At 39.5% G+C, this 27319-nt stretch overlaps 5 protein-coding genes across 7 annotated transcripts in view; 2 read left to right on the top strand and 3 right to left on the bottom strand.

Moving 5' to 3' along the window:
• The first annotated feature begins 839 nt into the window (after nt 1-839).
• Nucleotides 840-4457, top strand: LOC131310723 (heparanase-like protein 2). Its single transcript, XM_058337899.1, has 9 exons — nt 840-1050; nt 1460-1496; nt 2292-2475; nt 2567-2721; nt 2826-3062; nt 3244-3433; nt 3583-3708; nt 3796-3895; nt 3979-4457. The coding sequence occupies exons 1-9, from the start codon at nt 841-843 to the stop codon at nt 4306-4308; spliced, it is 1569 nt and encodes a 522-aa protein (XP_058193882.1). The 5' UTR covers nt 840; the 3' UTR covers nt 4309-4457.
• A 570-nt stretch (nt 4458-5027) lies between these two features.
• LOC131311271 (uncharacterized) overlaps nt 5028-27319 on the bottom strand; it is an 81266-nt gene continuing 58974 nt past the window's right edge. The window contains exons 2-3 of one of the 2 annotated variants that reach the window (XM_058338638.1): nt 7765-7862; nt 5028-6165 (exon numbers count right to left, since the gene is read on the bottom strand). In XM_058338638.1, coding sequence (XP_058194621.1) covers nt 5210-6016 — 807 coding nt within the window. In that variant the 5' untranslated portion in view covers nt 6017-6165; nt 7765-7862 and the 3' untranslated portion in view covers nt 5028-5209. Of the gene's footprint in view, nt 6166-7759; nt 7944-27319 lie in introns of those variants that run through there. The other variant, XM_058338639.1, reaches the window with a different exon arrangement.
• Nucleotides 9310-10618, bottom strand: LOC131311272 (uncharacterized). The gene has a single exon (XM_058338640.1). It carries the CDS (start codon nt 10167-10169, stop codon nt 9384-9386), a length of 786 nt encoding a protein of 261 aa, XP_058194623.1. The 5' UTR covers nt 10170-10618; the 3' UTR covers nt 9310-9383.
• On the top strand, nt 12733-18293 carry LOC131311270 (uncharacterized). The gene is made up of 5 exons (XM_058338637.1): nt 12733-13053; nt 14792-14924; nt 16237-16361; nt 16507-16653; nt 17881-18293. The coding sequence occupies exons 1-5, from the start codon at nt 12868-12870 to the stop codon at nt 18013-18015; spliced, it is 726 nt and encodes a 241-aa protein (XP_058194620.1). The 5' UTR covers nt 12733-12867; the 3' UTR covers nt 18016-18293.
• Nucleotides 18550-26362, bottom strand: LOC131311263 (uncharacterized). 2 transcript variants are annotated; one of them, XM_058338625.1, is made up of 5 exons: nt 26120-26361; nt 24585-24718; nt 22748-22983; nt 21856-22579; nt 18550-21201 (listed from the first exon to the last, which is right to left on the bottom strand). In XM_058338625.1, the coding sequence occupies exons 3-5, from the start codon at nt 22979-22981 to the stop codon at nt 19016-19018; spliced, it is 3144 nt and encodes a 1047-aa protein (XP_058194608.1). In that variant the 5' UTR covers nt 22982-22983; nt 24585-24718; nt 26120-26361; the 3' UTR covers nt 18550-19015. The 2 variants fall into 2 exon arrangements, with proteins under 2 accessions (XP_058194608.1, XP_058194609.1); XM_058338626.1 differs by lacking the exon at nt 24585-24718 and having other exon boundaries at nt 26120-26362.

Genomic DNA, 27319 nt, shown 5'->3' with positions numbered 1-27319 from the left:
GAAATTAGTACTAACTTAAGGTTAATCCGTTATGTCAAAAAAAAAAAACCAGAGAGGTTAATCCGTTAGAATTTTCACCAGAAGAATAAAATTTTAAAATTTTCCCCAATTATTTTTTGTTACTTTCAAGTTGTGTTGATCTGGAACACGACAAGAGGTAAGATATGTACCAAAAAATCTAAGAGGTAAGATGGAGCGGCATTTTATTAACAGCCTCCTTTATTTAGTGATGGTGCTTATCTTAAATCCAAGACTAAATAGGATAGCAATTCTGATCAGGACTACTCAGCCCGATAAATTTGGAGAAATTTTTGGGTACTGGATGAGTATCACGTGGCGGTACCCGTTGGCGATTCCAGCCGTCCAAACGTGTTTTGGATGGTCCAAATTTATTCCATCTCTCACTCCTCATCCGACCACTCTCTCTCCTCTTTTCTCTCTCTAAAATCTGAACCGTCCAAAATATATTTGGATGGCTGGAATTGCTGACAGAATATCACGTGTGTGGTACCCGCCCAGCACCCGAAAACTTCTCGGACTACTCAGCAGATCATCGACACACAAGCATCAATGCATGAGTAGGAATAATAATCCTACGTAGTTGTGGGACATAACATAGGCAGACATTTAGCTGTATGCAACTACTACGTTTCTTATCTTATCACAAATAGCTTGTGTTTTATCCAGCTGAAATAGATAGTCAAACAGAACTCAAACTGATACGGACATCCGGTTATAAAAAAGGCTGGAATAGACACCGCTCAAATAAACTCTTATTCTCTTCTTAATTTCTTCAAGTTTGTTTGCCTTTCGTCTTCCCCGGAGTGTGTGAGGGCAGCAATGGAGTTGTTGAAAGTTGTTGCAGTGTTGTGTGTTCTTCTGTCATGGATTCCTCTGTTTCTATCGGAAGACGTGGGAGTGAAAGTTGAAGGAGTGACTTCCATTGCCAAAACAGACGATAATTTCGTCTGTGCAACTTTGGACTGGTGGCCAAGCAATAAGTGTGACTACAATCAGTGCCCATGGGGAAATGCTGGGATTCTCAATCTGGTACATATTTATGCCCTGTTCTTAAATTTTTGTTTTTTGCGTCTTTGTTTGTTTTTTTTTTGGATTTTAGTTCTGGTCACGTTATATTTTTTGAATTAATCATTAATTTTGATGAGAGAACTAAAAAGTAAAAACTTAGAACTAAAGCCAACAAAGGATCGATCAAAAATATTTTTGGTATTTTTTCAAACTTCGGTCATTGTGACGAAAATTATGACAAAAATAAGACGAAAAGCAAAACAAAAATTTACAAAAAAATAAAAGAGACGGGGAAAAATACCAGATCAAAATTTTAGAGAGTTAATCTTTCGTTTGTGCTATTCAAACAAAAAATAAAGTATTTCGTCTGTATATTCTTCTATTTTTTGGTACCAAAGTTTTCTTATGGAGTTATATATTATTGTTGCAGGATTTGAAAAACAAGATTTTATCAAAAGCTATCAAAGGTGAGTCCATAAATTTATCTCAAATTCGTGCTTTGATTCTTCCTCTATGTGGAGACCAGCTGTGTTTTCAATTGTGTGGAATATGTATCGCGTATCTTAATTTACGTTTGTTATCTTAATTTACGTTTGTTGAAAGAGTAGGAGTAACTTTTTTTTGGCTTGGTACAACATACTCCATATACACTCCATAGAAGGCTCTAGTACAAAAATATTTTCATATAAAATAAAATTTAAGGTAATTCTAGAATTACATACACAATTACACATGTGACTAATTCTCACTAAAAAAACTTCTCACTAAAAACTCAAGATACTATATTTCACAAAGATATTCTAGAGCTTCTAGAGCTAGATATTTTAAAGTTTTTAAAAACTAGATATTTAATTCCCTTTGTTTACCTATATGGAGGAATAGTTGATAACTTGATATTAGCTAGTTTAGTTCCCTTTGCATCACTTCTATCCTAATTCAGTGGTTGATAATTTTTTTTTTTTTTTTTTTTTTTTGCGCTATGCGTGGTTGATGATAATTCTCATCTCTTGATCACATCTTTGTCCCCATGTAATAAGAAACAGAACAACTAATCTCTGGAAATTTCTCTGTTTTTCTAATTTTCTTAGGAAAAAAATAGAATATAACCTGTGGCATACATAATACATTTGTTTTCCTATAAAATAATAAGATATAAGATGTAAAAATTGTAAATTTCGTCTTATCAACTTGATCACATTGCGGATCAAAAAAATAAAAAACTTGAACACATTGGAATAAAAAAAATATATATATATATGCAGCGTTCAGTCCCCTTCGGATCAGGGTCGGAGGTTCACTGCAAGATCAGGTCGTGTACAAGGTCGGAAATCTAGTCAAGAAATGCCCTCGTTTTAAGCTGAGAAAAGATGGCATGTTTGGATTCAGCCCTGGTTGCCTCTCCATGAACAGATGGGACGACCTCAACAACTTGTTCAATGAAACCGGGTACGTACAGTACTATAAATCATACTTTCTATCTCACTCACAAGAAACATATATAGTGCATTCGTAAAATTTGACAACTAATCTAATGCAGAGCCATGGTAACGTTCTCGGTGAATGCTCTGTTGGGGAGGAAGAAGCCCAAGGATAACGAGTCTCACTGGATCGGCGACTGGGCTCCGCAAAACACCCGTGATCTCATGGCCTACACGGTCTCAAAGGGATACAAGATCGACTCGTATGAAATGGGTACGTAAAAAAGTTCGATCTTGTGACCGATATTTGAAGTAATATTTCGGTCACGTGTGCTAATGTTGTTTGGCTCTATGTGAATAATGCTTGTGATTGCCCAGGAAATGAGCTGTGTGGAGAAGGGTACGTTTCAGCAAGAGTGGAGGCTCGGCAGTACGGAAAAGACGTAATCGCCCTCAAGGAACTAGTGAAAGAATTGTACCCAGATCCATCAACACAGCCAAAGGTCTTGGGTCCAGCTGGGTTTTATGATGAGAAATGGTTTAATGAATTCCTTGAGGCTACAGGGCCAGGAGTTGTTGATGGGTTAACCCACCATATCTACAACCTTGGTGCAGGTACATACTATATAGGAGTACAAATAAGAGCGAAATTTACACAGATTCTCGACCAGGATAACGTACCATCATTTCGCATAGATTCTGTTTATCTGCTCTTTTTCGTTTTCGTTCAGAATTCCCTTCTGTTTCGGCAATCATTTAAGGTTTGCAAACTAACTTCTTATGGTCATGTATGCAGGTGTTGATGCCAACCTTATCAACAAGGTCCAAGACCCATATTTTCTAGACCAGATAGCTCAGACATACAGAGACATTTCTACCACAATTAAGAGCTTCGGGCCTTGGACCGGAGCATGGGTCGGAGAAGCAGGCGGAGCTTATAACAGCGGTGGAAAAGACGTATCGCATACCTTCGCCAATGGCTTCTGGTTTGTACCTTCTCTATCTCCGCACTTAGAAGCGAAATAATTTTACTAACATGAAAAATCTTCAGAGCCAAAGCACGAACGCGTGTGCAAGTTTTGCAATTGCTTGGATTGTATCAAACATGAAAATACTGTACTTTTGAGTGAAACAGGTACCTGGATCAACTGGGCATGACATCAACCTTCAACCACAAGGTTTTCTGCAGACAAGCCTTAATTGGAGGAAATTATGGTCTCCTTAATACTACAACATTCATCCCTAATCCTGATTATTATGGGTCAGTATATTCATACATGAAATAATTTACACTAAAATTTTTCCTTTAATCTAAAATTTTCAATTGTTTGGATTTTGTTTCTTATAGTGCCCTTCTATGGCATCGCTTGATGGGAACGACCGTGCTTCAGACTACTCAGAACAGTTCTCCTTACCTACGCGTATATTCTCATTGCTCGAAGACAAAGGTAAGCAACTAATCTAACCTCTTCTTCCCGATATCAACGTATGGCTTCAACGGTTTGAATCATTTGACTATGTTTCATCTCAGCCGGGTGTTACTCTGCTTATGATCAACATGTCGAACTCCACAGCCTTTGATGTTTCGGTGGTCAACGACCTGAACTTGTATCCTGAGGAACAGAAGTCAGCAGATGAAAGCCAACAAGAACCAAGGGAGGAGTACCACTTGACTCCAAAAGATGGGAATATTCAAAGTGATGTGTTGCTGCTAAATGGTATCCCTCTGGTGCTCACAGAGTCAAATGACATCCCGGCTATGAACCCAAAGCTCGTCGATGCTGCCAAGCCCATCAATGTCGCACCCGACTCAATTGTCTTTGCTACTATCAGAGGATTCAACGCACCGGCCTGTGCTTAGGAACTAGTAGTATTAGGTTTCTCTTTTGGTTAAATGTCGTCAGTTCTGGGATCAATTTCTTTATCTCCGTTTCCTAACTTCTTCACACACATTTTGACTGTTTTCATAGCCAAATGGTATAGAACGACTTAAGCTTTTGTAGGGTCAAATTTTTTGTTTTGTAGTCTTGCTAGTCTAAAAATGGAATCAGCCGAAAACTAGTAACCGCCTTACCAAACACCAAGAACCATAGTCTTGCTAGTCTAAAAATGGAAGCAACAGAAAACTAGTAATGTATTGCGCCTTACCAAACACCAAGAACCGTAGTCTTGCTAGTCTAAAAATGGAAGCAACAGAAAACTAGTAACGTATTGCGCCTTACCAACCACCAAGAACCTTAGTCTTGCTAGTCTAAAAATGGAAGCAACAGAAAATGTGCCTTACCATACACCAAGAACCAAAGTCTTGCTAGTCTAAAAATGGAAGCAACAGAAAACTAGTAATGTGTTGCGCCTTACCAAACATCAAGAACCAGAAGGGATACTGTGAAATGGAAGCAACAGAAAACTAGTAATGTGTTGCGCCTTACCAAACATCAAGAACCAGAAGGGATACTGTGAAAATTAGTAACCAGCCATTTTAATCACATTCGAAAAACACTGTGCTTATAAAACTTGTAAAGTAGTGACCAACAGAAAAATTCAGGAAGGAAGAAACATCAACTAAAAAGCTACTACAAATCCGTAAAAGTTCTCGACATCAAAGAACTGAATTAAGAACAAGCTAACACAATTTCAAATGAGATAGTAGCATTTTACAGTGGAATATGTCCAGCAAATACATTGTCACCATAACAACAGCAAAGTCAAGTCATGTACAGGCTACACACTTTCTCTTGTTTGTTAGAACGAAGGCGATTATTTCAAGAGGTGATTTCTCTTATAAGCCACTCCAAAATAGGGTAAGCGAAGTAGAGTACCAGAAAAGAGGGGAGTGCAAAAAGAACTGTAATTAGCAGGTAAAGGATCAAAATGGTAGCACTGGCAGGGAACACAACAAAAAATATCAGAAACAGTATAATAGCCAGTGGGAACTTCGTCGTGAGATGGATGAAGAAATCGAGGGATTTATGAAGGGAGAGATGGGACCTCTCGACATTAAGGCTATGATTGGTTCGGCTACCATTATTATTGTCCGACTCCAAGCGGCCTAAACGATGGGTATGCGAGGCCCTTCTGAAGTTACTGTTGGTTGCTTGGTTTCCAATAGCTGAGGGGCTACTCGGCGACCAAACTGATTGAAAGTTCCCCCTCACAGACAAAGGAGATTTCATCCTGTCACCATTTAGGCTCTCAATCATCCAAAGCAGGAAGAAATTCTTGCGAGGAAATCTTAGATTTCCTTGGTAAACCAGACGCAGCGTTAACAAGTGGCACCATGGGCAAGAAATGAGGAACGGAATCTGGACTTGTTGATTCGAGAATTTCAAGACAGCACAATTGATTCCCAAGACGCAATTTTTGCAGAGGGTGTGGCCGCACCACAGGACATAAGGCACATTCTCAACAATGTTAAATGATTCCCAGCATATTGGGCATTCCAGACCTTCCTCTGCGATGGCATTTGAAGAGGTGTCATCATCCGAGAAATCTGAACTAGCTCGACTTGGCTCAACGATATTTTTCTTCCGCCTGGAGGTTACAATAGCATTCGAGAAGGAACTCCACATGGTAAACAGTAGAAGTTTGATAACCAATGGTGCAGTAATACTCTTGTTATATAGCCAGACAAACAAAACTCCTGGTGATGAACTTAGGCCTCAAAAGATGTCTAATTCTGGATTAACTATGAATGGCTCATTACACCTCGATTCATCCCCTGCATGGAAGGCATAAAATAAGGAAGTCAACAAACATATAATTCTTGTAGTTGAACAATGATTGAGAACAGCCAGGGTAGTATTTGGCTCATACTCCCAAGTTTGGAGCCAGATAACAAAGCTCCCTTGGAACGAGGGAGCTTTGCTTGGAAGTGCTTAATTTTCTATCAATCACGACTCACGGCCCTCACTTTCATGAACTGTCTATAAAAGGGTCATACATGCATCAGGGGAATTCCCAAAAATGTGGTCACAGGATGAGAACCGGCAAACAAGTCGTTGCAGTTATGTAAAACAAAACATTTATTTGCGGTTTCAAATTTGTTCCGTTGCCTTTTTTATACCAAAAAAGAGGGAAAGCTGTAGACATGATCGTCAGTGTAGGGTACACACATGATAGAGGAATCAAACATGGATGAATGCTACTGAATATATATCATAATTACAAGGATAGAAGGAAGCGTAGCAAAATGTAATCACTCACATAATACTTACTGCATTATCAGCTGTACCATTTTAATGGGTTCGAATTCATCGGGAAGCTATGTCATCATACGCCTAATGTTTAATATCTTCTATACCATATTGATGGGTTTGGAATTCATCTGGAAGCTATCTCATTCATATAGTCATGCTCATATACCTATACCTGGAGTTTATAACCACATACATGCAAGCACTAATCTTGTTTCCAATCTTGTTCGATAGGCTTTACTTTTCCCTCAACCAATACCTCTGCGAATCCTTGATTCAAAATCACACTCGAGAAAGGAAAGAAAGGAAAAAACCTATGCAAACTCATACTAAGTTTTACTCATAAAGAAACGAAGTTGATGACTTTTTTACAAACACCTATACGTCTATTTTTTCGTGATTTTCCAAGTACAACCGAAGACAAAGAAACTTATTCTTCCTCCTCTTATCCCTTTTCCGTTGTTCTGTTTCCTTTCCACAAGTCCAATATCCAAACAAAGCATACATACTGGAAGTGGATGCACCAAATTATGGGTAGTATCCGAATTCCAAACAAAGGCCACAAAATCAATTTTACTACACGCTTCTCCTATCTACGGTCGCCTTGGTCTCACATCAACCTCAAATATCCTATGTACATGAGAAACTATATGAACACAAATGATGCCCCACATGAATATACATGAGAAATTGTTAGTCCAAATAATCAGAAGCACGCATATCATAAACATTATAGTACATACATATACCAAGGCGATATTGGAACATGTAAAGGTAATGGTCACATCAGCAATATTGGGAATATCGCACGATACGTAATGAGAATCGGTTATAGCGGTCGTAATTCTTTTTACAAAAAAATCATTTTTGAAAAAAAATGAAATTGCCTGAATAACCCGTGAGTGTGGGGTATCGGTCGTGAACTTAATCGGAAACGAACCGATTACATGACGGGAAGAGGCTGAAACGCATGCAATTTTTCCCTTTCCCTGATACACCATGGCATAACGTTATCAGAGGGCTCAAAACCTTTACGTAACAGCCGATAGGATACGATATTTAAAACAACGGTACATACATGCGAGTGAAACTAAATGAGAGAGAAAATCGAGAGGAAACCTTACGATTTATAACGCAGAATTGACTGTATAACTTGAAGAGAACGATTGAGGAGGAAGAGAGCAAAAGAGGAAGAATGCCCTTCGTCTCTCTCTCTCTCTCTCTCTCTCTCTCCCAGAAAACGGTGAGGGGATTTTCCCGGCCTGGGACACTACCCGGAAAATAGTTAATTAGTTAGGTCATAAGGTGACGTCGTTTTGCTGGAGGTCTTGAAGGGTGGGGTTCCGCTAAATTCTGCATTGGCAACCACCAGCTCCAACCAAAATTACGTGGCCCAATTTACCTCCCGATTTTACACGCAATTTTTTATTTATATATTTGGAGATTAGTTAAGTACTCTAATATTTAAAGGTGATTTACATTTAAATAATTGGGGAGCCTGTTGTCTCGTAAGAGACAGAATATGTGTTGATCCCATCCAGACCGTTCATTTCAACGGAAGGCTCAGATTTCATCTCAGCCGTTCATCACTTTATTGCCGAGATAAAATCTGAATCGTCCATTGCCAAAATTAGACAGCCTAGATGGGTCAACACACATGCTGCCCACCAGGCTATCCAATTTTGTTTGATTCGGGTAGGATTAGAAGAGAATTAGAGTTACTCAAAAAAAAGAATAACCTTCAATAACCGTTTTACCTGAGCCAACTCAAGTCTGGCTTACTTTTCCACTTCACTAAATAGGAGGTTCTCCTATTTTTCTTGCTCTGTCCTTCCGTTTTATGATCCAGAATTCTTTTCACCTCCTTGTCAAACTACATCCGAATCACAGGAGGAGCCCATTGAGCCTGTTTTCTTCCCACGTTTACCAAGTCCGGATGGAATGGCTTTAGAAAACTGACGTGAAAAAATGTGGGATGAATCTTTAACCTGTCTGGCAATTTCAAACGATAAGCAACATTCCCCACTCGCTTTATAACTTCAAAGGGACCATCATAGCGTGCAATCAACCCGCGATGCACCTTCTTGCTATTGATTTTCTTCCAAATTTGGGGAGTAAGTTTGAGCATGACCTTATCCCCAACCATAAGAAAACCATATGACTATATTTTATTTACTACTTATATAAGTTCATCGGGTAAAATACAAAACACACAATTTTTCCAGAGAATTTTACTTTATTTTCAAACGCAATGTTCTAAAAATGGCTAGACATTAGTTGGGCAGATGAGGGGCACCTATCGCCTAGGCGGGGATTAGGTGCCGACTATTCAGCTGCCTAATCTAAGCATTAGACCATAGCCTAGCGCCTAGGCGGAGACTAGTTGGAGTAGGCGGCCGACTTTTAGAATACTGAGCAAAGTAGCAAACATAATTAAGAAAAGACACCATTTTTCCATTTATTCAGGAGTTGATCATAGCTTATCCCACATAAACGAGGTATTAGCACTTTTGTTGGACAAGTACAATAAATCCCAAAACAAACATACTCTTCCATAGAAATAAATAAATAAAAAGAAAAAGAATGATCTTTTTATATATGCTTTTCACACCTTGGAATAGAGTTGCATTGGCTAATAAACGTTGTTACACATAAGTGGAAAGTGCAACAAAAAAAATTTGAACGAGTACTGAATCAGATACATATGTTTATGACGAAATATGAGTGTCCCCCAACTTTCTCATCAATGCTTCTTCAAGAATCCACTCGCCTTCTTCAAGTAGTCACCCAACCCACTCCCAGAATTCCCGTGACCACCACCTACATACCCATTTCCACCTGCATACGGGTTAGCGCTAGCTGCAACGGTGTTTGGGTAGGCAATGGGAGGGTAGCCAAGGGGGACGACAGTGTTAGCTGAATCACCGTTAGGCCCACCAGCAGGGGGGACGGCAGTGGTGGTCAGGTGGCCGTGGGGAGCATCTGTGGGAGGGTAGCCATGCGGGGCTGAGGTGGTTGGATAGCCAAGGGGGATGGTGTTTGCTGGGCCTGGGTCCCCATGGGCATACCCATTTCCACCTGGATATGGGTTAGCGCTAGCTGCAACGGTGTTTGGATAGGCAATGGGAGGGTAGCCAAGGGGGACGGTGTTAGGCGAATCACTGTTGGGCCCACCAGCAGGGGGGACGACGGTGGTGGCCGGGTGGCCATGGGGAGCATGATCTGTGGGAGGGTAGCCATGTGCGGCCTCGGTGGGTGGATAGCCAAGGGGGACGGTGCTGTTGGCTGGGCCTGGGCCTGGGCCACCATGGGGCGTGTTAGTGGAATGGGTGTTCTGGTATTTGCGAAGATAATTCTCGGCCTTGCCAAGGTACTTTCCAAGGCTCTTCCCCTTGCCGAAACTAGAGGCAGTGCGGAGGAGGTCGGCTCCCTTGCCAGCCAACTTGGCCTTGTCCGCCTTGGGGCCGCAAGAGGAGGGCGGTGGCTGCTGGTGACTCCCAGAATGCGTCGTGTTGTGGTTTGGGTCCATAGTTGTTTGGATCCAACAGAATGGGAATTGTGAAAGGGAGGAGGGTTTATGAAGAAAATTGGGAGGATGCGAGGGATTGTAGGAAAGGGTTCAGAGCTGAGTTGTTTTTGGCTGGCACGTTGTTGACAAATGCAAGAAATAGGTGTTTGACTTATCCTCATGAATATGTATGCCCTGGTTGGAGAATGGAGATGACCCGGGGACAACGCCAAGCACCCCTTGCCAAGCAGGATGTCGAGCAGCATCCGATCGTTCATCTCGGCACGAACAGCTCGGATTGAATCTGAGTGCATACAAATCTAAACCGACGTTTATTGCTCGGTCAAGATTCAAGATTGATTCCCGAGATGAATGGCCGGATTGATCGCTTGGCACCACTGCTAAGCACCCCAGCCCGCTTGGCAGCATCTCCCAATTCCATTTTTTTGACATTTTCCTTCGTGATAGGAGTAGTTCGCTTACCCCTAGCTTGTTTTTTGCCCTCAGCTGCTAGTACCCCGTTTTGATTGGGTTTGGCACGTCTCCAACTTTCTTTTGGCTCTCTTTAGCCTTGTTTAATTCCCAAGCAGTGCCACAATCTCACAATGCACCTGAATCTCTTCAAATTCATAATAAATTAAATTAGATGAATATTGGGATTAGTAGGAAAATTCAAGATAGGGATTAGGGGATAAGTGAAGTCCACAGAATAATCAATTGGATTATATCGATACTGAGATTAGTTGTACTGTGTTTGATTAGAGTAGGATAAAGATAATAGTCCGAAATTATCCAATCCCTCTCTTAATATCGTGGGCGACAAACACCGGACTATAAATAAAAATAGAATATATGGGTCCCCATGTGCACCGTTATAATCCCAATCCCCCTCCCTAGTCCGGGGATCAAACGTGCCCACGTAGAACTTCTAAGACACACATAACAATTCATACTATTTGAATATTATTCCTTAACATTTGCCTAAAAATACCGTGACATCAAAGACAAAATTCATAGCCGGTGTTCCTGATGTCATGAACTTAATTATGTGCAAATGTGATGAAGCTGTATAAATTTAGGATTGATGTTATGAATCTTGTCCAAATATTACGAATTTTAAGAGGCGCGTATACCTTTCACGCCCAAAAAATGGAGTGGGCCTTCAACATTTCCCTTCCAACGTCGCTTGGTTGTAATTTCTGTTGGGAAACTACGTAATAACGTGTTCTCTTCTTGTGTGCACGTTTATTCGTTGCGGGTGAGAATCGGAAATTTCCAATTTCAACATTTCCCTTGTTCATATCTGTACAGACGTACAACTGTACTCACTGCCAATAATACTCTCATTTATCAAAGGTGAAAAAAGAAGAAAATTGAATGTGAAGTAGGAGTAGTATATTCCCTTACAAGAGATGACAACATCTCTCTGTTCTTGTAGACAGAATGTCAACATAGTGACTCCAATGAATGATTAGTAATTCCACCATTATAAAAACACCCAAAGCAGTCATTGGTAACTGATTCATCTTTCTTCCGGCCGTCAACACTGTGGAGGAGGAGGAGGAGGAGGAGTCGTGACAGCAGCGTGCCCCAGAGGAGTGACACTGAGAACACTGTGTCGGTTTAGCCTCCTAGATACGCAAGCTTGTACTCAAGATTGTGGCTAAAAATGTACTGTGTTCTCAGGTCACCCCTTTGGGAAACGCCCTGTTTATGTGCCATCTGATGTCGTCAAGTTCTCGGCGATTTGAAACTGCAGTACTCCACTTCTACTCCCTCAAATTTTCTATGCATTTGAGTAAGTTCAGTTCAGTTCCATATACATGTATGCTTTCGATGAAACATTTACCCACATATATTCTTATATTTAAGTTTGTCCATTGAAATATTTCTTATGGCACGGATTATTACTCAGATTTTGAGTGAACTAGATGGCTTAAGGCGGCCCTTTTGGGTAAACTAGACAAGGTAAACCAGTTTATTTGCGGTATTGAAAGCGAAATAGCTAACAATTTACATTTTCCAATAGATCTATGATTTTTTTTAGTGAAATTTTGTGACCAAAAGTCTATTCAACACAATAATTAAAACAAAATAGTGATTTTCTTTCGGTATTTGGGTCATATTTATCACTTTTTAGACTGCTGGCGGATTGAAAAAAAGAAGAAAAGATTTGACATAAAATAAAAAAATAAAAACAAGACAAGATAATTTCTAAATTAAACAGTCTATTAAACAAATAACCAAGGCCCCGTTCTGTTAAGGTTTGTAATTTTTAAATACTTATTTTTTATTTTACGAGACAGATCATTCTCTCACTTAAAAAATACTTCATCCATTCTAAAATGAGTGATCTTTTTTAAACTCCGTGCCATTTTAAAATATTTATATTTTTCGATTTATGAACTTTTATGTGATTTTAAAAATTACGTTTAATAGAACTCATTAAAATCTATTCTACAAAATTCATATTGTATATTTTTTAACACGTTTTCTCAAAAAAGATAACTCATTTTGAAAACGGATGAAATATAAAATATTTATTTTGCTTAGCAGAACGGGCCTAAATGACCAAAAGGCCCCTTTCACTGGCCAGAATGCCGCCCTAGTTCACCCCTTTCACTGCAAATTTCCAAAGCCAAAGCCTGAAAACCCTCAGAAAAAGTTCCAGATCGATCCTGCGACTGCAAGCAAGCAAGCGACCACGGTAGTCTCTCAAATGGACATGGAAATCGAAGGAGAACAAGAAGTAGTGAAGGACGAAGATCTGTTCAAAGCGGCCGAGAATGGCGACTCTTCGATATTCGAAGCTCTCTCACACCAACAGCTTCTCAAATCCCTCTCTCTCAGGAACGAAGACCGCCGCTCCCTCCTCCACGTCGCCGCCTCTTCATCCCGCTCAGCGGTAAATAAATTAAAAAAAACTACTCTTAGACTCCGTTCATTTGTCAAGAAATTAGTGTATGAAAATTATTTTCGACGATGTTACAGTAGAATTAGGAGTGATAAACGAGCCGAGCCAAGCAGTAGTTGTTCAGGCCCTCCAGCACTCGATAGTTTTTTTTTTTTTTTTCCTGTTTAGTTTTGCCCTACCTGGAATGCACCATTGTGATAATCAATCTCTTCCACACTTCAGTATTTTCTTTGCTTTCTCCGTCTTTCAAATCAACGACTTGTTGTCTGATCCGTGAAGTTTTGTCTCTCGTTTTTGGCGAGAATAGTTAGTTGGGACCAAGAGTACCGCGAAGCAAGTACACGGGGTGGAGATGCCCTACGTTCCAGTCTTGGAGGACCTCGGCATGCCTGCCGCCTCGGCTTGCACTTTTGCCTCTGAAAACCAACTTCATCTGTTGTTTGAGTCTGCTATCTTGAAACTCAAACTAGTTCCCTAAGTTTTACACGTAGATAAAAGTCCAATGTTTTCAAAGGCAGGTTTGAAAATTTAACGAGTTTCAAAATATGAACACTTGTTTATAGACGAGCCGATCTCAAAGGAGCTATAATGGAGATGAATATGAGCCAATTTCGAGTAGTTTGAATTTTGTATATATCATAAATTGAATGAGCACGTGTAGCAACTTTTTCAAGCTTGGTTTGAAAGCTTCGAAAGAAATTGTTAAGTTCGGTTTGCTTATATAACAAACCCACCTTGAACGAGCTTTTAACAAACGAACTTGAGTAATTGGTTCATTTATTAGCCCTAAGGAGAGTGGAGTAAAGAAAATATGAACAAGTTTTTTGTGTGTGTTTATTTGATAAGAAATTCAAGAGCTAATATAAAAGTACGAGTTTAATTCTGTAGGAACTAGTATAAAGCCAGGTAAAGTTGGAGATGGAGGTTGTATAATTTCCCTTCTAACAGGACACATTAAAAATGCAGGAAAATTTATCATTCTCGTAATTTTTTCCTTTTCGTGAGAGTGAATGGGGCCTTGGGTTCTTGGATAGATGTGAATTGCAAATGAAGAGATTTAGAGCCTGTTTGGTTTGGGTTTTGAGGGAGATTTTTAAAAGTAATGAGTGGAGAGAAATAGAGAGAATTTATTGGAGACTGTGTGCAGGGGTTTTGAGACCCCCAAATGAACAAGCCCTTAGGGTTTCATTCATCAACTACATGAGCGGTTTAGTTATTGTGCAAGTGCAGCACGTCAAAGATGTGTTAAATAGGAATTAGAGACTGAAGGGACTTATTTTATTGGGATATTTGTATAATTACAATCGTAACAATCTTAACATGAAAAACTTCAAATTTCTCCTTTGGAAACTCATTTCAAATCTATCATGATAGAGCTCCCTAACAATGTCGCAATCCATATACCAACTATGCAGCCTAAGTTTATGTTATTCTCATTGAAGAAAAGAAGTTAAAATTCCTTTTACTAAGAAACCACATCTATCCAACGGAGCCTTAGGGTTTGGAGGGTTTATCTTTGTTTCCTTATTGGACATTTGTTTGATCGAGTAAATGGGTGATCATTGTTTCACTAACAGATGTTTTAGACATTTTCAGTTGTTTTTTGAACTTCTTACTGGCCATTATAAGACTTGCGCGGCATTGTCATTCGAACGTGCAATTGTAGTTTTCAATCTTCGAATTTGAACTTGATTCATTTTTTTAAATTTGCATTTGTGAATGGATTTAGGTGGTGAAGATACTGTCTGCTGCAGATCCATCGGTGAGTGGTATAAACAGTCCGGATGAGGAGGGGTGGGTACCACTTCATTCTGCGGCTAGCATTGGGAATGTAGAAATTGTGGAGATTTTGCTCAGCCGAGGTGTGTATTTTGTAGATCGGTCAAGTGTCAAGAGAGTTACTATTAAGCTTGTATTGTTTTTAAAGGCCAAGGTGTAATGTGATTATGTGAGGCCTATAAAAAAAAAAAAAAGGTGTAATGCGAGGCGTTTTTTTCCTCACAAGGTGAGGTGTACACCTCAAGGTCAAGGCCTTGAGGCAGAAGGGGTTGTGATTTTAATTTTAAGCTCAATAAATACGTAAAATTATATTGAAATTCCAAAAGAGGGAGAGAATGATTTAAATGCTAAGTAATAGTTACAGAAGTTCCTCAAAGCCTGAAAACGTTTGTGTTATTTTAAGTATGTAATTAAAGCTCGTACATCAATTTCGTAAAAGTAAACACCCAGTCTCATACTTTGTCATTGATGACTTTGGTGACTTCTTTCTCTCATACTTTATTTATACATCTATTAAACAGGTTCTCTCCCTTTGAGTAAAGATTGATAGGCAGAGAGAGATGGTAAGGGCACAAAGATTTATAGGCCATGCTATTCCTAAAAGCATACACGACATACAAAATGTGTTCAACTGCTAGAAGGCCCACCTTTTACGAAGACCTTATGGACTAGTGTAGGCTTTTGTATAGTATGGCACAAACTCAAAATCCTCAAGGAGTTTTTTGATAGCCTGGGCGAGTGATCCTGAGCCTTTGAACTTAGCTTTTGATGGTCTAGAAAATAGTTCCCCGCTTGTCAGTTGAATCAATGCCATTGGAACAAACAAAAATATTTCCCAATCCGGTGGATGGTTGTGTAAGTTATAGGAAAAATTTACAAATGCGAATGATGGGTTGCTTGCTAGTCCACATCACTAGAATCTGAATTGTTGCCCTGTGGCCGATGATAATTTTACGATTTGCTACCTCCTTAATGGGTATGACATTTCATATCTTAAGATGTAGTGATACAGCTAGCACATGTATTTGTTTTAAAACCCCTTTTTAGATCAGAGGAAGTGTTTTGAGAGGTCCTATTCATTGGGAAAAAACCCATATGCCCAATCTTTATGAATGCGTTACTTTTAATAGGTGATACTTTTCGGAAGTGACACCAACCTATTGTCTTTGACCTCGATGTGGTGAACCTCCCAGCAACTCTTCTGCGAGTTTGCTTGGGACATATTAGGAAAATAGCTCATTTGTAGTTAAGAGATGTTTAGGAGTTCCTTCTTTTCTCTTGTCCAAAGAAGCGATTTAGGATGTTGCTCAATTACTTTTATTTAGAACTGATATCATCTTCTCTCGAAAACAGCAATTTCTACAGCTAGACTGAAGTTAAATTGCTAAATCACAGGGGCTGACGTTAATTTGAAGAATGATGGGGGTCGAACTGCTCTTCATTATGCTGCTAGCAAGGGTTGGTTGAAAATAGCTGAAATTCTGCTTTCTCATGGTGCAAAGATTGATCTGAAAGACAAGGCTTGTAACTTGAGACTTCAGCCTCTTTTTCCCCTCTCTCTCTCTCTCTCTCTCTCTCGACTTTTGATGCTCTTGCTTTGTGTTGCTGAAGCTTTGTTCTTGGATTTTCTCTTCCCTCGATCATTGATTGATGTTCATTCTTTAGGTTGGATGCAGCCCTTTGCATCGTGCTGCTAGCACAGGAAACTCGGAGTTGTGTGAACTTTTAATTGAGGAAGGAGCAGAGATTGATGCTACTGATAGAGCAGGTCAAACTCCCCTAATGAATGCAGTGATATGTGAAAACAAAGAGGTAATTTTGAATAAATTCGTAAAAGGTTGATCCCTGGAAAATTTAATGGGTTTTTATTGTCCCTGTGAATACATTAACCTTGTTATGCCCAATCTATTTTGTTACTACGACTTATCTTACTTTTCTATTTGAATAGAACAGTAAGGCAAGTGAAATTGAATTGCATTACCAAACATGTCCATCTTGCTTTTAGGAGTCATCTTTCTGTTGTATCCAAATAAAAGAGTAGGAAGAGCTTTCTGAGTTCCTGCATCATGATACCTTTGGGGAGAAATTCAGTAACCAATCTGCTAATATACTAACAGTAACCAATCTGCCACCATATTCTGAATCGTGGAGGATAATGTTTGGCGCTCGACTTTTGTCAGTTGTGGTTGTATAGTGTTGATGGTGGTAGCAATGGTAACAGCCATATATCAGTGGCGTTATGGTCCCTTTCGTTATTATGGAGCTTTTCTGTTGTTTTGAGCACTAATTTTCATGTATCATAAGGTTACGAAGGTACTTACTGAGTGAAATTATGAACGGAGTGATTTTGATACCTTTCATCTCAAATCCGTAATGTAAATTACTTAGGGGGTGTTCCAACTTAACAAAAAGAAGGTTTTGGAAAAGAGAAGGTAATTTCAAGTCCAAAAATCATATGTTTATGCAAATAATTTTTCTACCAATATGGATCTTGTTTGATAGATTTCATTGAGATCTTTTATACGGTGCAAGAAAAATCAAAAAAATATTTTTCATTTTCATTATATTTGAATTTGAAAATTGAAGAAAAAGAACTTTTTAAAAAGAAAGGTTAGTTGGAACGGGGCCTTAGGGGACTTCAAAGTTCAAACATGTTGGTATCCAGCCTGTTATGTTTAGGAGCAAAGAGTGTGTATTTGTTCATGTCTTCGTTGTTGTATCCAGCCTGTAATATTTAGGAGCATGGAGTATGTATGTATTCATTCATCTCTCTCTCTCTCTCTCTCTCTCTCTCTCTCTCTCTGTGCACGCGCGCACGCTTGCTTGTGTGTTTTCGCTAGGTAGTCTCGTCTTCCCATGGATTCAGCAGCAGTTCGAAAGGTTGTGTGTGCACGCAGCTGTAAAACGAAAGTCCTTTTTACGTTGGTGATGATCATGAGTAGAAAGAACACTTGAAATATTTCGTTGCTGATTAGTATGGAAAAATTGATTGTTACAGGAAATGTTTCTGAATCAATTCCGAATCTGATTGGTTGACAGGTAGCTCTCCTGCTGATAAGACATGGAGCGGATGTAGATGTAGAAGACAAGGAAGGTTACACCGTTCTTGGTCGAGCTTCAAAGGATCTTAGACCAGTATTGATTGATGCGGCTAAGGCCATGCTCGAAGATTGAATGTCCATGTAATTACTACCGAGGTTTAATGGAAACTCTCGTCTCTGAGGGTTCGGAAAAGGAGGCTACATGCTGTCAAGTTTTACGGACAGTCGTCTTCGTGCTCGAGTACAGGATCAAAAACCATAGCAGCAGAGCTACAACTCTTCTGTTGTTGACTTTGGTTTTTTTAACCCACCTGACCCTGGTGACAGATTTAGTTCGACTTGTTTGTTGTGTGACTGCTGAGATCTTTGCTATGGTGCGGTATTATAAATCTTGGTAACCTTTAGCTGCAACTTCGAAAATCGTATATTCATTCACATGCACAAGCAATTAAGCTCGTTATAGAGAGTAACATCATGTTTATCATTTGATGCGACACACTACAACCCTTTGATACGAAAGGTTTCACATACACATCTCTAATGTTCTAAGATTATGCGGTGTGCCTTTCGAGATGGTAAATGTAAATCATAAAAGCATATTCGAAGAACAATAAAACAAGCGGGTCATGCACATCGAAGGAATGTCGTGTATATATCGCTGAAGAAATCATGCAAACTTATTAATATTATTAGTGAAAAATTAAATTATAGTTTGGGTAACCCAGAGACAGAAAATCAAGGTGGTCCAAATAATGAGCCAAGAAAAAACATGTACAAAGGCAGCCCCCATAACTAACAACAAACTCACACTCCCCAAACCCATAAAGTACACCTCCCTACCACTTCCTAACTTCCTCCCATGAAGTTCTCTCCTTTTATAAAATCAAAGCCTTCTAAGTCAAGACGCGAGTTATTTATACCAAGCATTCTTCTTACGATTAGATCCAATCTCTTGGTTTGGTTTTTTGATCGGCCTGATCTCTTGGTTCTTGCGGAAAGGAAAAAGGGATTCATGGTATTCCTTTTGCGAAGAGAAGACTAGCGAATTTGCATTTGATTGCAGCTTCATCCAGGAAAAGCACGAAAAAATGCTTGAACGTTACGATACCTCAGTCACCCCACACTAGACGTGATTAGGTTGAAGCGATAGACGGAGGAAGATTACCCGCAGGGCATCTTTGGCGGCGGGGCCGCCTGGGTGTCTTTCCCCACCCGGTTAGGCTTCTATCTTCCAATCCAACTTCAATGCTATTAAGCTGCTGCATCAGTGGGATGCAAATAGCGCTTGTTGACGCTACCGCCGGTTCATGGTCCACCACCGCCACAGACCGCCTTCTTCCCCTCGCACCCCCATTTCTCCTTGTCAATCCTGAATTCCAAACATGACCAGTCGCTTTCATCAACCCTCCAAACCTCTGAAGATCCTCGGTCACCTCGTGCCTCGACAAAGAAGCAAGTCCGGGAAGAATGTCCCTCTGAAAGTCCCTCCGCGGCCTCCCTCTCCTTGCCTGGCCCTTCCGGACGCGACTTGGTAATATATCGGTTCCTGTTTCTTCCAAGTTTTGGTTTTCAAGAACCAGAGGTTTAGGCATGTACTCTTCTTCCTTCACCTCAGTTAGATTCAATGTCAAGGCTTCGAAGTAATCGATCTCATCACAAGAAGATGTCTCATTATCTCCACCATCTTCGTAACCCTTCGATTCATCCGTAAAAGAGGAAACTACCTCTACGAACCATAGGAGGGAATCTGCTCTAGGACCTTCAGATGGGTGACAAGTGGTCTTCTCCATACAATATGTACGCATGCATGACGAAATGGCAACTATTGCCTCAGCTGCCATTATGGAAACTTCATCCTCAAACAACTCAGCTTTGTGCTGTGGCAAATTTAAAGGAAGCTCACACTGCTGTTCTTCAGCAGGCGGCGTCCCTTCTTCCTCAGTCTCCGGAAAAGCAGGGGCTTCAAGATCTATCTCCACCGCAATCTTCACATTGACACCCATGCTGGCAACCGAGGGCACTAACGTAACTTCATCCTCGCCCAAACTAGAGTTCAAATCAAAGTGAGCTCTGAAATTGGCAACTTCTTTAATATCCTCTTCCTTCTCTACAACCAGTACGTCTGCGGCAATGAATGTGTCACACTCTGGCTCACAAGCCAAGTTTATATCAATCACTCCAATTTTGCCACCTTTTCTAACGTCGTCTTCTTTGTGTTCAGTGCATCGGAGAGATGCAGAGGTGGAGACAAGAGAAGAAGAATCATTCTTAGGAGTACAACGGTTGTCAAAAAAGGGAAACCCGGGGATCTTTCTCTTTGCCAAGTAGTCACCCCCCTCATTCCTCTGGGCCCCAACATCATGGTCATCACATGAAGCTAACGTTATCTTCGGGGTAAGAAGGTGGTTGTTTCCTTTCACGATCTCACTTTTGCATGACAAGTGGTTAGAAGCAACTCGTAAGAAGCTTATTTCTGAGGAATTTGAATCCCTCCCTGTAATTGTGCCGTCAATCTTACAAGTGGGCTTAGATTTAAGCCAAGGCAAAACTTTCAAATGGCCCTCATATTTCCTTTCTTCATCTATAATCTCAAGACCACTGGATGAGGATTTTGGAAGGACAGCGTTCAAGTTCATATCTTTTACCGACAAATCTGTACCATTTGAGCCCATTAAGTAGCTTCTGGTACTGTAATTAATCGAGCGTTCAGAGGCTTCTTTGACATCCTTATTGCAGTTCAAATAATCAAATCCAACCGAAGGGGAATGAGTTGCTAAATCCTTAGATCCGGATGCAGATCCATGGTAAAACCCGTTACAGTCAGGTAGCCCACTTCCAAAACCAGGCCTTGACCCAGAACTAGTGTGACTATGCCACTTGTCCCCGAATATCTCACGGTTCTGAGCAGATGGCAGAAAATTTTTACTCAAGGACCCCAACGAATTTAAAGGTGGATGAGTTTGGACTGATGTCAATTTCTGTGTCAAGCTACTACTATTGCACTTTCCCCGTGTTGAGATGGAGTGAGACCAACCACTGTCCAAAGCAGAGGAGTGAAGAAACGGATGTGGATCAGGTGTATGGGAGGCCATAGCTGAATCCAGAGGGTTAAAATTAAAGAGATCTCGACTTTTTTCAGAGATTTCTAAACCATGAACCGTTCGCTCTCTCCACTGATCTCCCCTGACATGATCCGATGGAAGAAAACCTACAGCCAGGTGAGCTTTATTAAGCAAAGTATGTTTCAGCCGGGAAGAGTTAGAAGATTTTTCCGGTTGGAGATCATGAGTAAAAGAATTGAGATGGCTTTGCTGGTGTCCTGTACAAGAAAGCATTTTGCAAAACATCGTCAGCTCTAATCTTTGCAGTGAACACTGGCTCTAATCCAAAAATAAATAATAAAAAGAAAGCTCAAGGCCATAGAAGCTACGACTACGTTCTCAATTTTGATAATAAAGAAAATGAGCTTTTTCTTAGTTCGACAAAATTTAAAATCTTAAAACCCCGAAGGTAACTAGCACATTATGCAGTGACAACAAATATGAATGCCTCACAAATTGGAGCGGGGTGTTTCCTTCAGTGATGGTCAGACTTCTGCAAAAGCCAGATGAAGTAGTGGCTTTTGAGCCCCTTGTTAATAGCGCAGATCATAGAGGGAAAGCAACCACATATTGTTTGACGGTGGATAAATCCTTGGAACAAGCTTAAGACCTATTTGAAGCTTTCATCAGAAAATGGGTTTATCTGACCCATCTCTTGGCGAATTTTTGGATTAGAAGATCTTACACACTCGCATAGGTCGAAGAAAGTCAAATCCTGACAGCTGCTCTAAATCTTAGGATAGTCAAAACTTTCTCAAATTTGGTCTTTGTAATCTAAATTATCTACTTCTTGTAAAATAATGGTAGAAATTACGTCTTAGAAGAGAAGACCAATATAGTAAATATTTAACAAGTTCAATAGAAATCCTTACCTGCTTCATAACAATAGGATAACCAGTCTCGCCCATGTCCTTTACCCTCAACATGGGGATTAACCGAACTCCCATTACTGCTTCCACTATTCAGTAAATTTTCCTTGGGCAAACCTAAAAGAAACTGTGGCTTCCTTTTAGCAGCCAAATCTAGGCCTTTAATCTCTCCAGGGCCTGGAACACAGCCAATAAAATCAACAGCTGTGGGAAGAGTCACTTCTTCAACCTGAATCGGTTCGTTCAAATCAGCCAACCCAATAGAGCTCTTCAAACAAGAACTAGATCTTGAGGCATCTCCATTGCAATTTATCTTTGCACCACCACTCATATTAAACTTTACACTGCTCCCGGAAGCAATCTTATTATTTGAACATGGAGTGTACTGGTTCCCTTCCTCAAAGTCAATGTACTCATCAGCTGGGAGTTGAAGATCAAATAACTGTTTCCTAACCTTTGAGGGTCTAGACTCCAATATCTCACAATCCTTCGAACTACTCCCATTCTCGAATGGAACTCTGCCAGTTGGGATGTCGTTCCCTTCTGTAAAACTCAAGGCGAAGGGTTTTTTTTGCCGTCTCTGAGCATCTTCTGATTGCATGTCAGATACCAACCGACTTGATGAAGAAGATGTCTCAATGGGTATGAGACGGTCACAAAGTTCCTTTCTTCTGATTTCATCCATCATGTCTCTCTGTATTTTGTAAAGGCGGTGGAGTTCGAACACCTTGGTGACAATAAGCAATACAAATAATCAACAAGTGCCAAAAAAAAAAGAGTCCAGATCACTCAAATGTAGCCCCTTAACCATGAAATGTAAGATAAACTATGCAAAGTTGGCAAATCAGTTGGTCGCATAAAAAATGAGATCCAGCACACAATAGACAAGAATTACCTGCTGTTTGAATATTGCTTCGTGCTCTAGCATTGTCTGCTTTAATGCATACTTCTCATACCCTGAATATGAGTTTGTGACGGTGCTAGGAAAGAAGCCATTGCAATATTGTCCATTTGCTAAGGCACGGTCAGCATAGAACATGGGCCAGTTACTACTACTAGAGTCCTCATTAAGATCCCTCATGGAGTAAAAGCCCGGCAAGTAGCTTCTACAGTGCACCTTTGTTCCCATTCCTGGCAATAGAAGAGAAAACAACATTAGTCATTTAGAATTAATCTTGGCAGAACTATGTACTGTAGTTCTTAATATGAAGAGGCGCAACAAAAAAAAACACACACATCCAGAAAACATTAGCAGCATCCATGTATATTGTACATGATCTCATTACAGAAATCATATGTCTTATTGAACTGTAGAACGTCAAAGAAGCGAATGCAACAAATATGTGGAAATCAGCAATTTATGACAGTAGCCTATACAAATATGGCAAAGATCAAGATCTCTGATAGATTGATCAAGATAATGCTCCAGCTTCTTGTTGATTTTTTTTTGTTGGATCTACAAGCTTGTTGTTTATTGATCAACACCAAAAAGAAAAACACAACCCAAGGTTGCTTCCACAGGCTAGAAACTAAAATAATAGCGTGATAAATGTGGCGATATGGAACTTTAAACTTAATGGACATGCTGGAACTGGAAATGATCTCCAAGGAGCAAGTTTTAACAAGAATGAACTTTCTAAGGAAAAATCATTACACGTATAAAATCTAAGGAAGTGTTAGATAATCATGTCTTGAAGTCCCCTTATGCCATGTTTGGATCATGGACTTGCCAAGGGAAAGGGGCACCAACCATTGATCTTAAGAACAGAATTTTCAAATTTTCTTATTCTTGGTTCTCAAGGATGGTGTAACCGTCCTTGCCTTGAACCAACAATTGGAGTTTGTAAAGGCTCTACAGTATGCATTTTGTCGTATGGCGTTTAGATTTCATAAGCTTACCTACTAGTGCAGACGGGCTGCACCCTTTGGTACCTCATTCATACAATTGCTTACGAAAAAGCTAAGGAAAATGAGATTACAAAGCGGCCCTGCCTCGGAAGGGTTCCTCATCAGAGAGAATATATATATTGCTATAGTCAAAAAATCATTTTTACAAACAAAAATTTCAGTCTACAATTTTCTATTCATTTTTGCTTAGCTAACAACAAAAAAGAAAAAAGATATCCCTAGACTTCATTTTATTTTCCTATCTTTCTTCTTTACAGCTCCCCTCTCTCAATCCAAGATCCAATATCGTGCATAGCAGTTCAAGAAACAGCTAAGGAAATAATATAGAGAAACATAAGTAATATAGAATCAACCAGTAGGTGACGCTTAGTATTAATAACTTCATTTAAATCCCCTTTGTTTTAAAACGAAATTTAGAATTGAACTTCCCACAGGCAAAATTCCTACTTTTTTCCCATCACTTTCTCAAGTGATATGCAAAGGTCTACTTATCTACACGTGATGGGACTGAGAGGACACACAAAAAAATTTACACCAAATTACAAGTGAAATATTTTCTCTTGTGGTCTAGCCTCATTCTTTAATTTCATGAGCAGAAGTTAGCTCTCATTTCCTCAATACCACCAATATAAAGGATATGGATGGTGCCATTTAGTTGCTATTCAAGAGAAAATGAAATGATGCCATTTTAAAAGGATCTCCAAAAAACATGAAACTTACACAACAGATATAGACTCGGGCATTTAAAAATGATAAAAGTGTGGATTCTGCCTTTCTTAATAGATGCGCAGCATGAAACCAAAGCAGAAAAGAAATATGTATACCGAAAGAATTTCAGGCTATCCAAGAACATGGTCGCCCAGCACTCAGCCGAGCCGGATTAGTGATGCTAAAAACATTACTTGAGGCCTCAAACCATAAATAACCACTTCTTTACTCTCTCTCACCTGAGTAGTACCTGCAGATGAATCACATAAAACATATGTCCAGAGGAATACTGAGACTACAAAGAATGCTGAATTCACAAACATAATCAATAGTATATGAGTCAATACATGAACAAAAGGGAGAGTCATTTCTGCCTTTCAGTAATACTTGCCATTAGGAAATTCAAATTTACCAGGTAAAGGTAATTCAACTTATAAAATAAGTATACGAGCACAGTTTTAGCACAAGATCATATCACAACCTCCTACTGCACTTCAATGACCATCAGCTGCTTAAATATAGCTTAATTTAATGCGGGACCAACAGAGTTACCACACAACTGAGCGAAGAGAGAAACTTGAAATGTAAAGCTTAAAACTGTTTCACCCATATATGCAGCTTAATTGTACCCGGTCCAATTCACTTATAGGAGGGAAGCAATGCTTCTCCCTCACCTTAGAGGAGCATCTTTTCCAAATACCAAGTACATCCAATGTTTAAACAGAATAGTCAAACTTCAAGAAAAATCCACCATCCAGAACGGCACATACAGGTGAATGTCCACCTTTGATCAAAACCATAGGATAAACTGAACTTCAAACACTGATTGCCACTAAGCGAACAATAAGATGTTTAACAACCAATTGAGCGACCAAGATATTACTCTTTATTATCCCAATAAGAAAACCAATCACTTGCAACTCAGCCAGAGAAATGATCATGCACAAAATCAACTCATCACCAGATATAGGAAGAAAAATAAGAAATGCTACTACCGCCACAGCTAAGAACGGTAATACATGATAAGCATTTGGTGTATTTATCTACTCTAGCTATAGCATCCAGGACAATTAAAAACCTTATGAAATAGACTTCTGAGGAACCCTATCACCAATTAGGAAAGTAGTTAACTTTTTCTTATATATACAGCCAGTAAATGAGACTCTAAGTGGAGACAAGGTATTATACCAGATCCACAAAATTATGATTGCCCATAAAATCCAAAATACCTGTTCAATCCGACAACCATAAAACCTAAGAAATAGATTACAATAAAGTGTCTCACTGGATATAATGTGTGAAATGCACAAAACAATAATTACAACACATCTAAACCAATAATTAGACAAACCCACAAACAGAAACCAGGAAAAAAAACTAAAACTAAAACCCAATTACCAAAATGGTCAATATAGAAAACCCACAAAACCCCAGCAATCAAAAGCTTGTAAATCTAAATAACCAGCAATTGTATATAGAATTCACCTCAGACCAACATCCAAAAACTAAGAATAATGGAAATTCAGAGTCACAGACGGGCACTCCAGAAAACCAAAAAAAAAAAGGCAACAAAAGAAAAAAAAAAAAAACCAAGAAGAAGAAGAAAATTAAATAAATGCAAAGAAGACACCAGTAGGTGCTGTGGTAATACCATTTGGAGCTGCTTAGATCGTCATCAATTGGAAAAAAAGATGGAGATTTCGATCTGCTGGGCCAGTCTCTGAAAGAGAGAAAGGTTATGGAGAGAGAGAGAGAGAGAGTCGTTAGAGAGAGAGAGAGAGAGAGAGAGAGCGAGATCCCAGATAAGAAATCTTTCACACAAACAAACGACCTTCTAAGAACAGTGACATGAAATTTGTCAACATCAGGTCCCTTTTTATTCTCTGCATTTTCCTTATACTTCTCTCTCTATGATTTCCCTGTCCCATTAAATAATCTCTGAGGAAATAAAAAGAAATTGGTATTTTTATTTTCCCCCCCCCCCCCCCCCCCCCCCCCCCCTTGCTTTTGGTATAGATGTTAATGAACATTAAATATTCTATTTAAAACTGCACACCTACATGTACATATGGTAATTATAGATATACCAGATCCTCAGTAGACATATTTTTTGAACCTACCACACATAACCAATAGGCAAACATGCATTATTTTTTTCTTCATAAACGGACGACGTCCAAACCAGTTTGCTCGCATCTCGATTATGATCGAGCAAAACCTCATATGATCCAAGATTTGGAACGTTTAACTTCCAAAAATTAGAACTTATGAATGCTTGTTTTCCATTTCCACATCGCCAAAACCGCAAACTTGACTAATCTTGTTACTATTATTAAATCCCAAATGGGTTAGGATTGATTAGTACTAGTATAGTAGTACTAATTCGTTGGGAATTTGCCATTTTAAGTAGTGTTTTAATTGGCTAACTATGCATAAGACAAAAGGTGGACCCCAGTTCTATACCATGGCTAGGATTGGGTTTCCTAAAGCCTAGCAATACCGTTTGGAATACCCTCTGTGTTGGAGAAATTTACAGGAACAGAATTGGTACTTGTGTTTGGCTGTAATTGGTTGATTCTCTGTTTCTCACAGAGAAAGTCTGTATGCTGCTGCGAGTACTGTCTACAAATTTACTTACTTAAGCGAATGTATAATAAAATAGGGGGAATTACAGTTCAGTGAAACAAGGGGCAAATAAATTCTAAGTCATGGACTACTTTTTCGAAATTACTGTATAAAGTAATGGCAATGAAACAAATAATTACCAAGACATGGAATTTCAAACTTACACGGACAAAAATACCCCTTCCCCTGTACGACATTTCATTGGCTCCTTTGTCCTCTATACGGT

Source organism: Rhododendron vialii, chromosome 12a, assembly GCF_030253575.1.
Source record: "Rhododendron vialii isolate Sample 1 chromosome 12a, ASM3025357v1".
Taxonomy (NCBI): Eukaryota; Viridiplantae; Streptophyta; class Magnoliopsida; order Ericales; family Ericaceae; genus Rhododendron; species Rhododendron vialii.
This window is presented reverse-complemented; position numbering and strand designations above follow the sequence as displayed.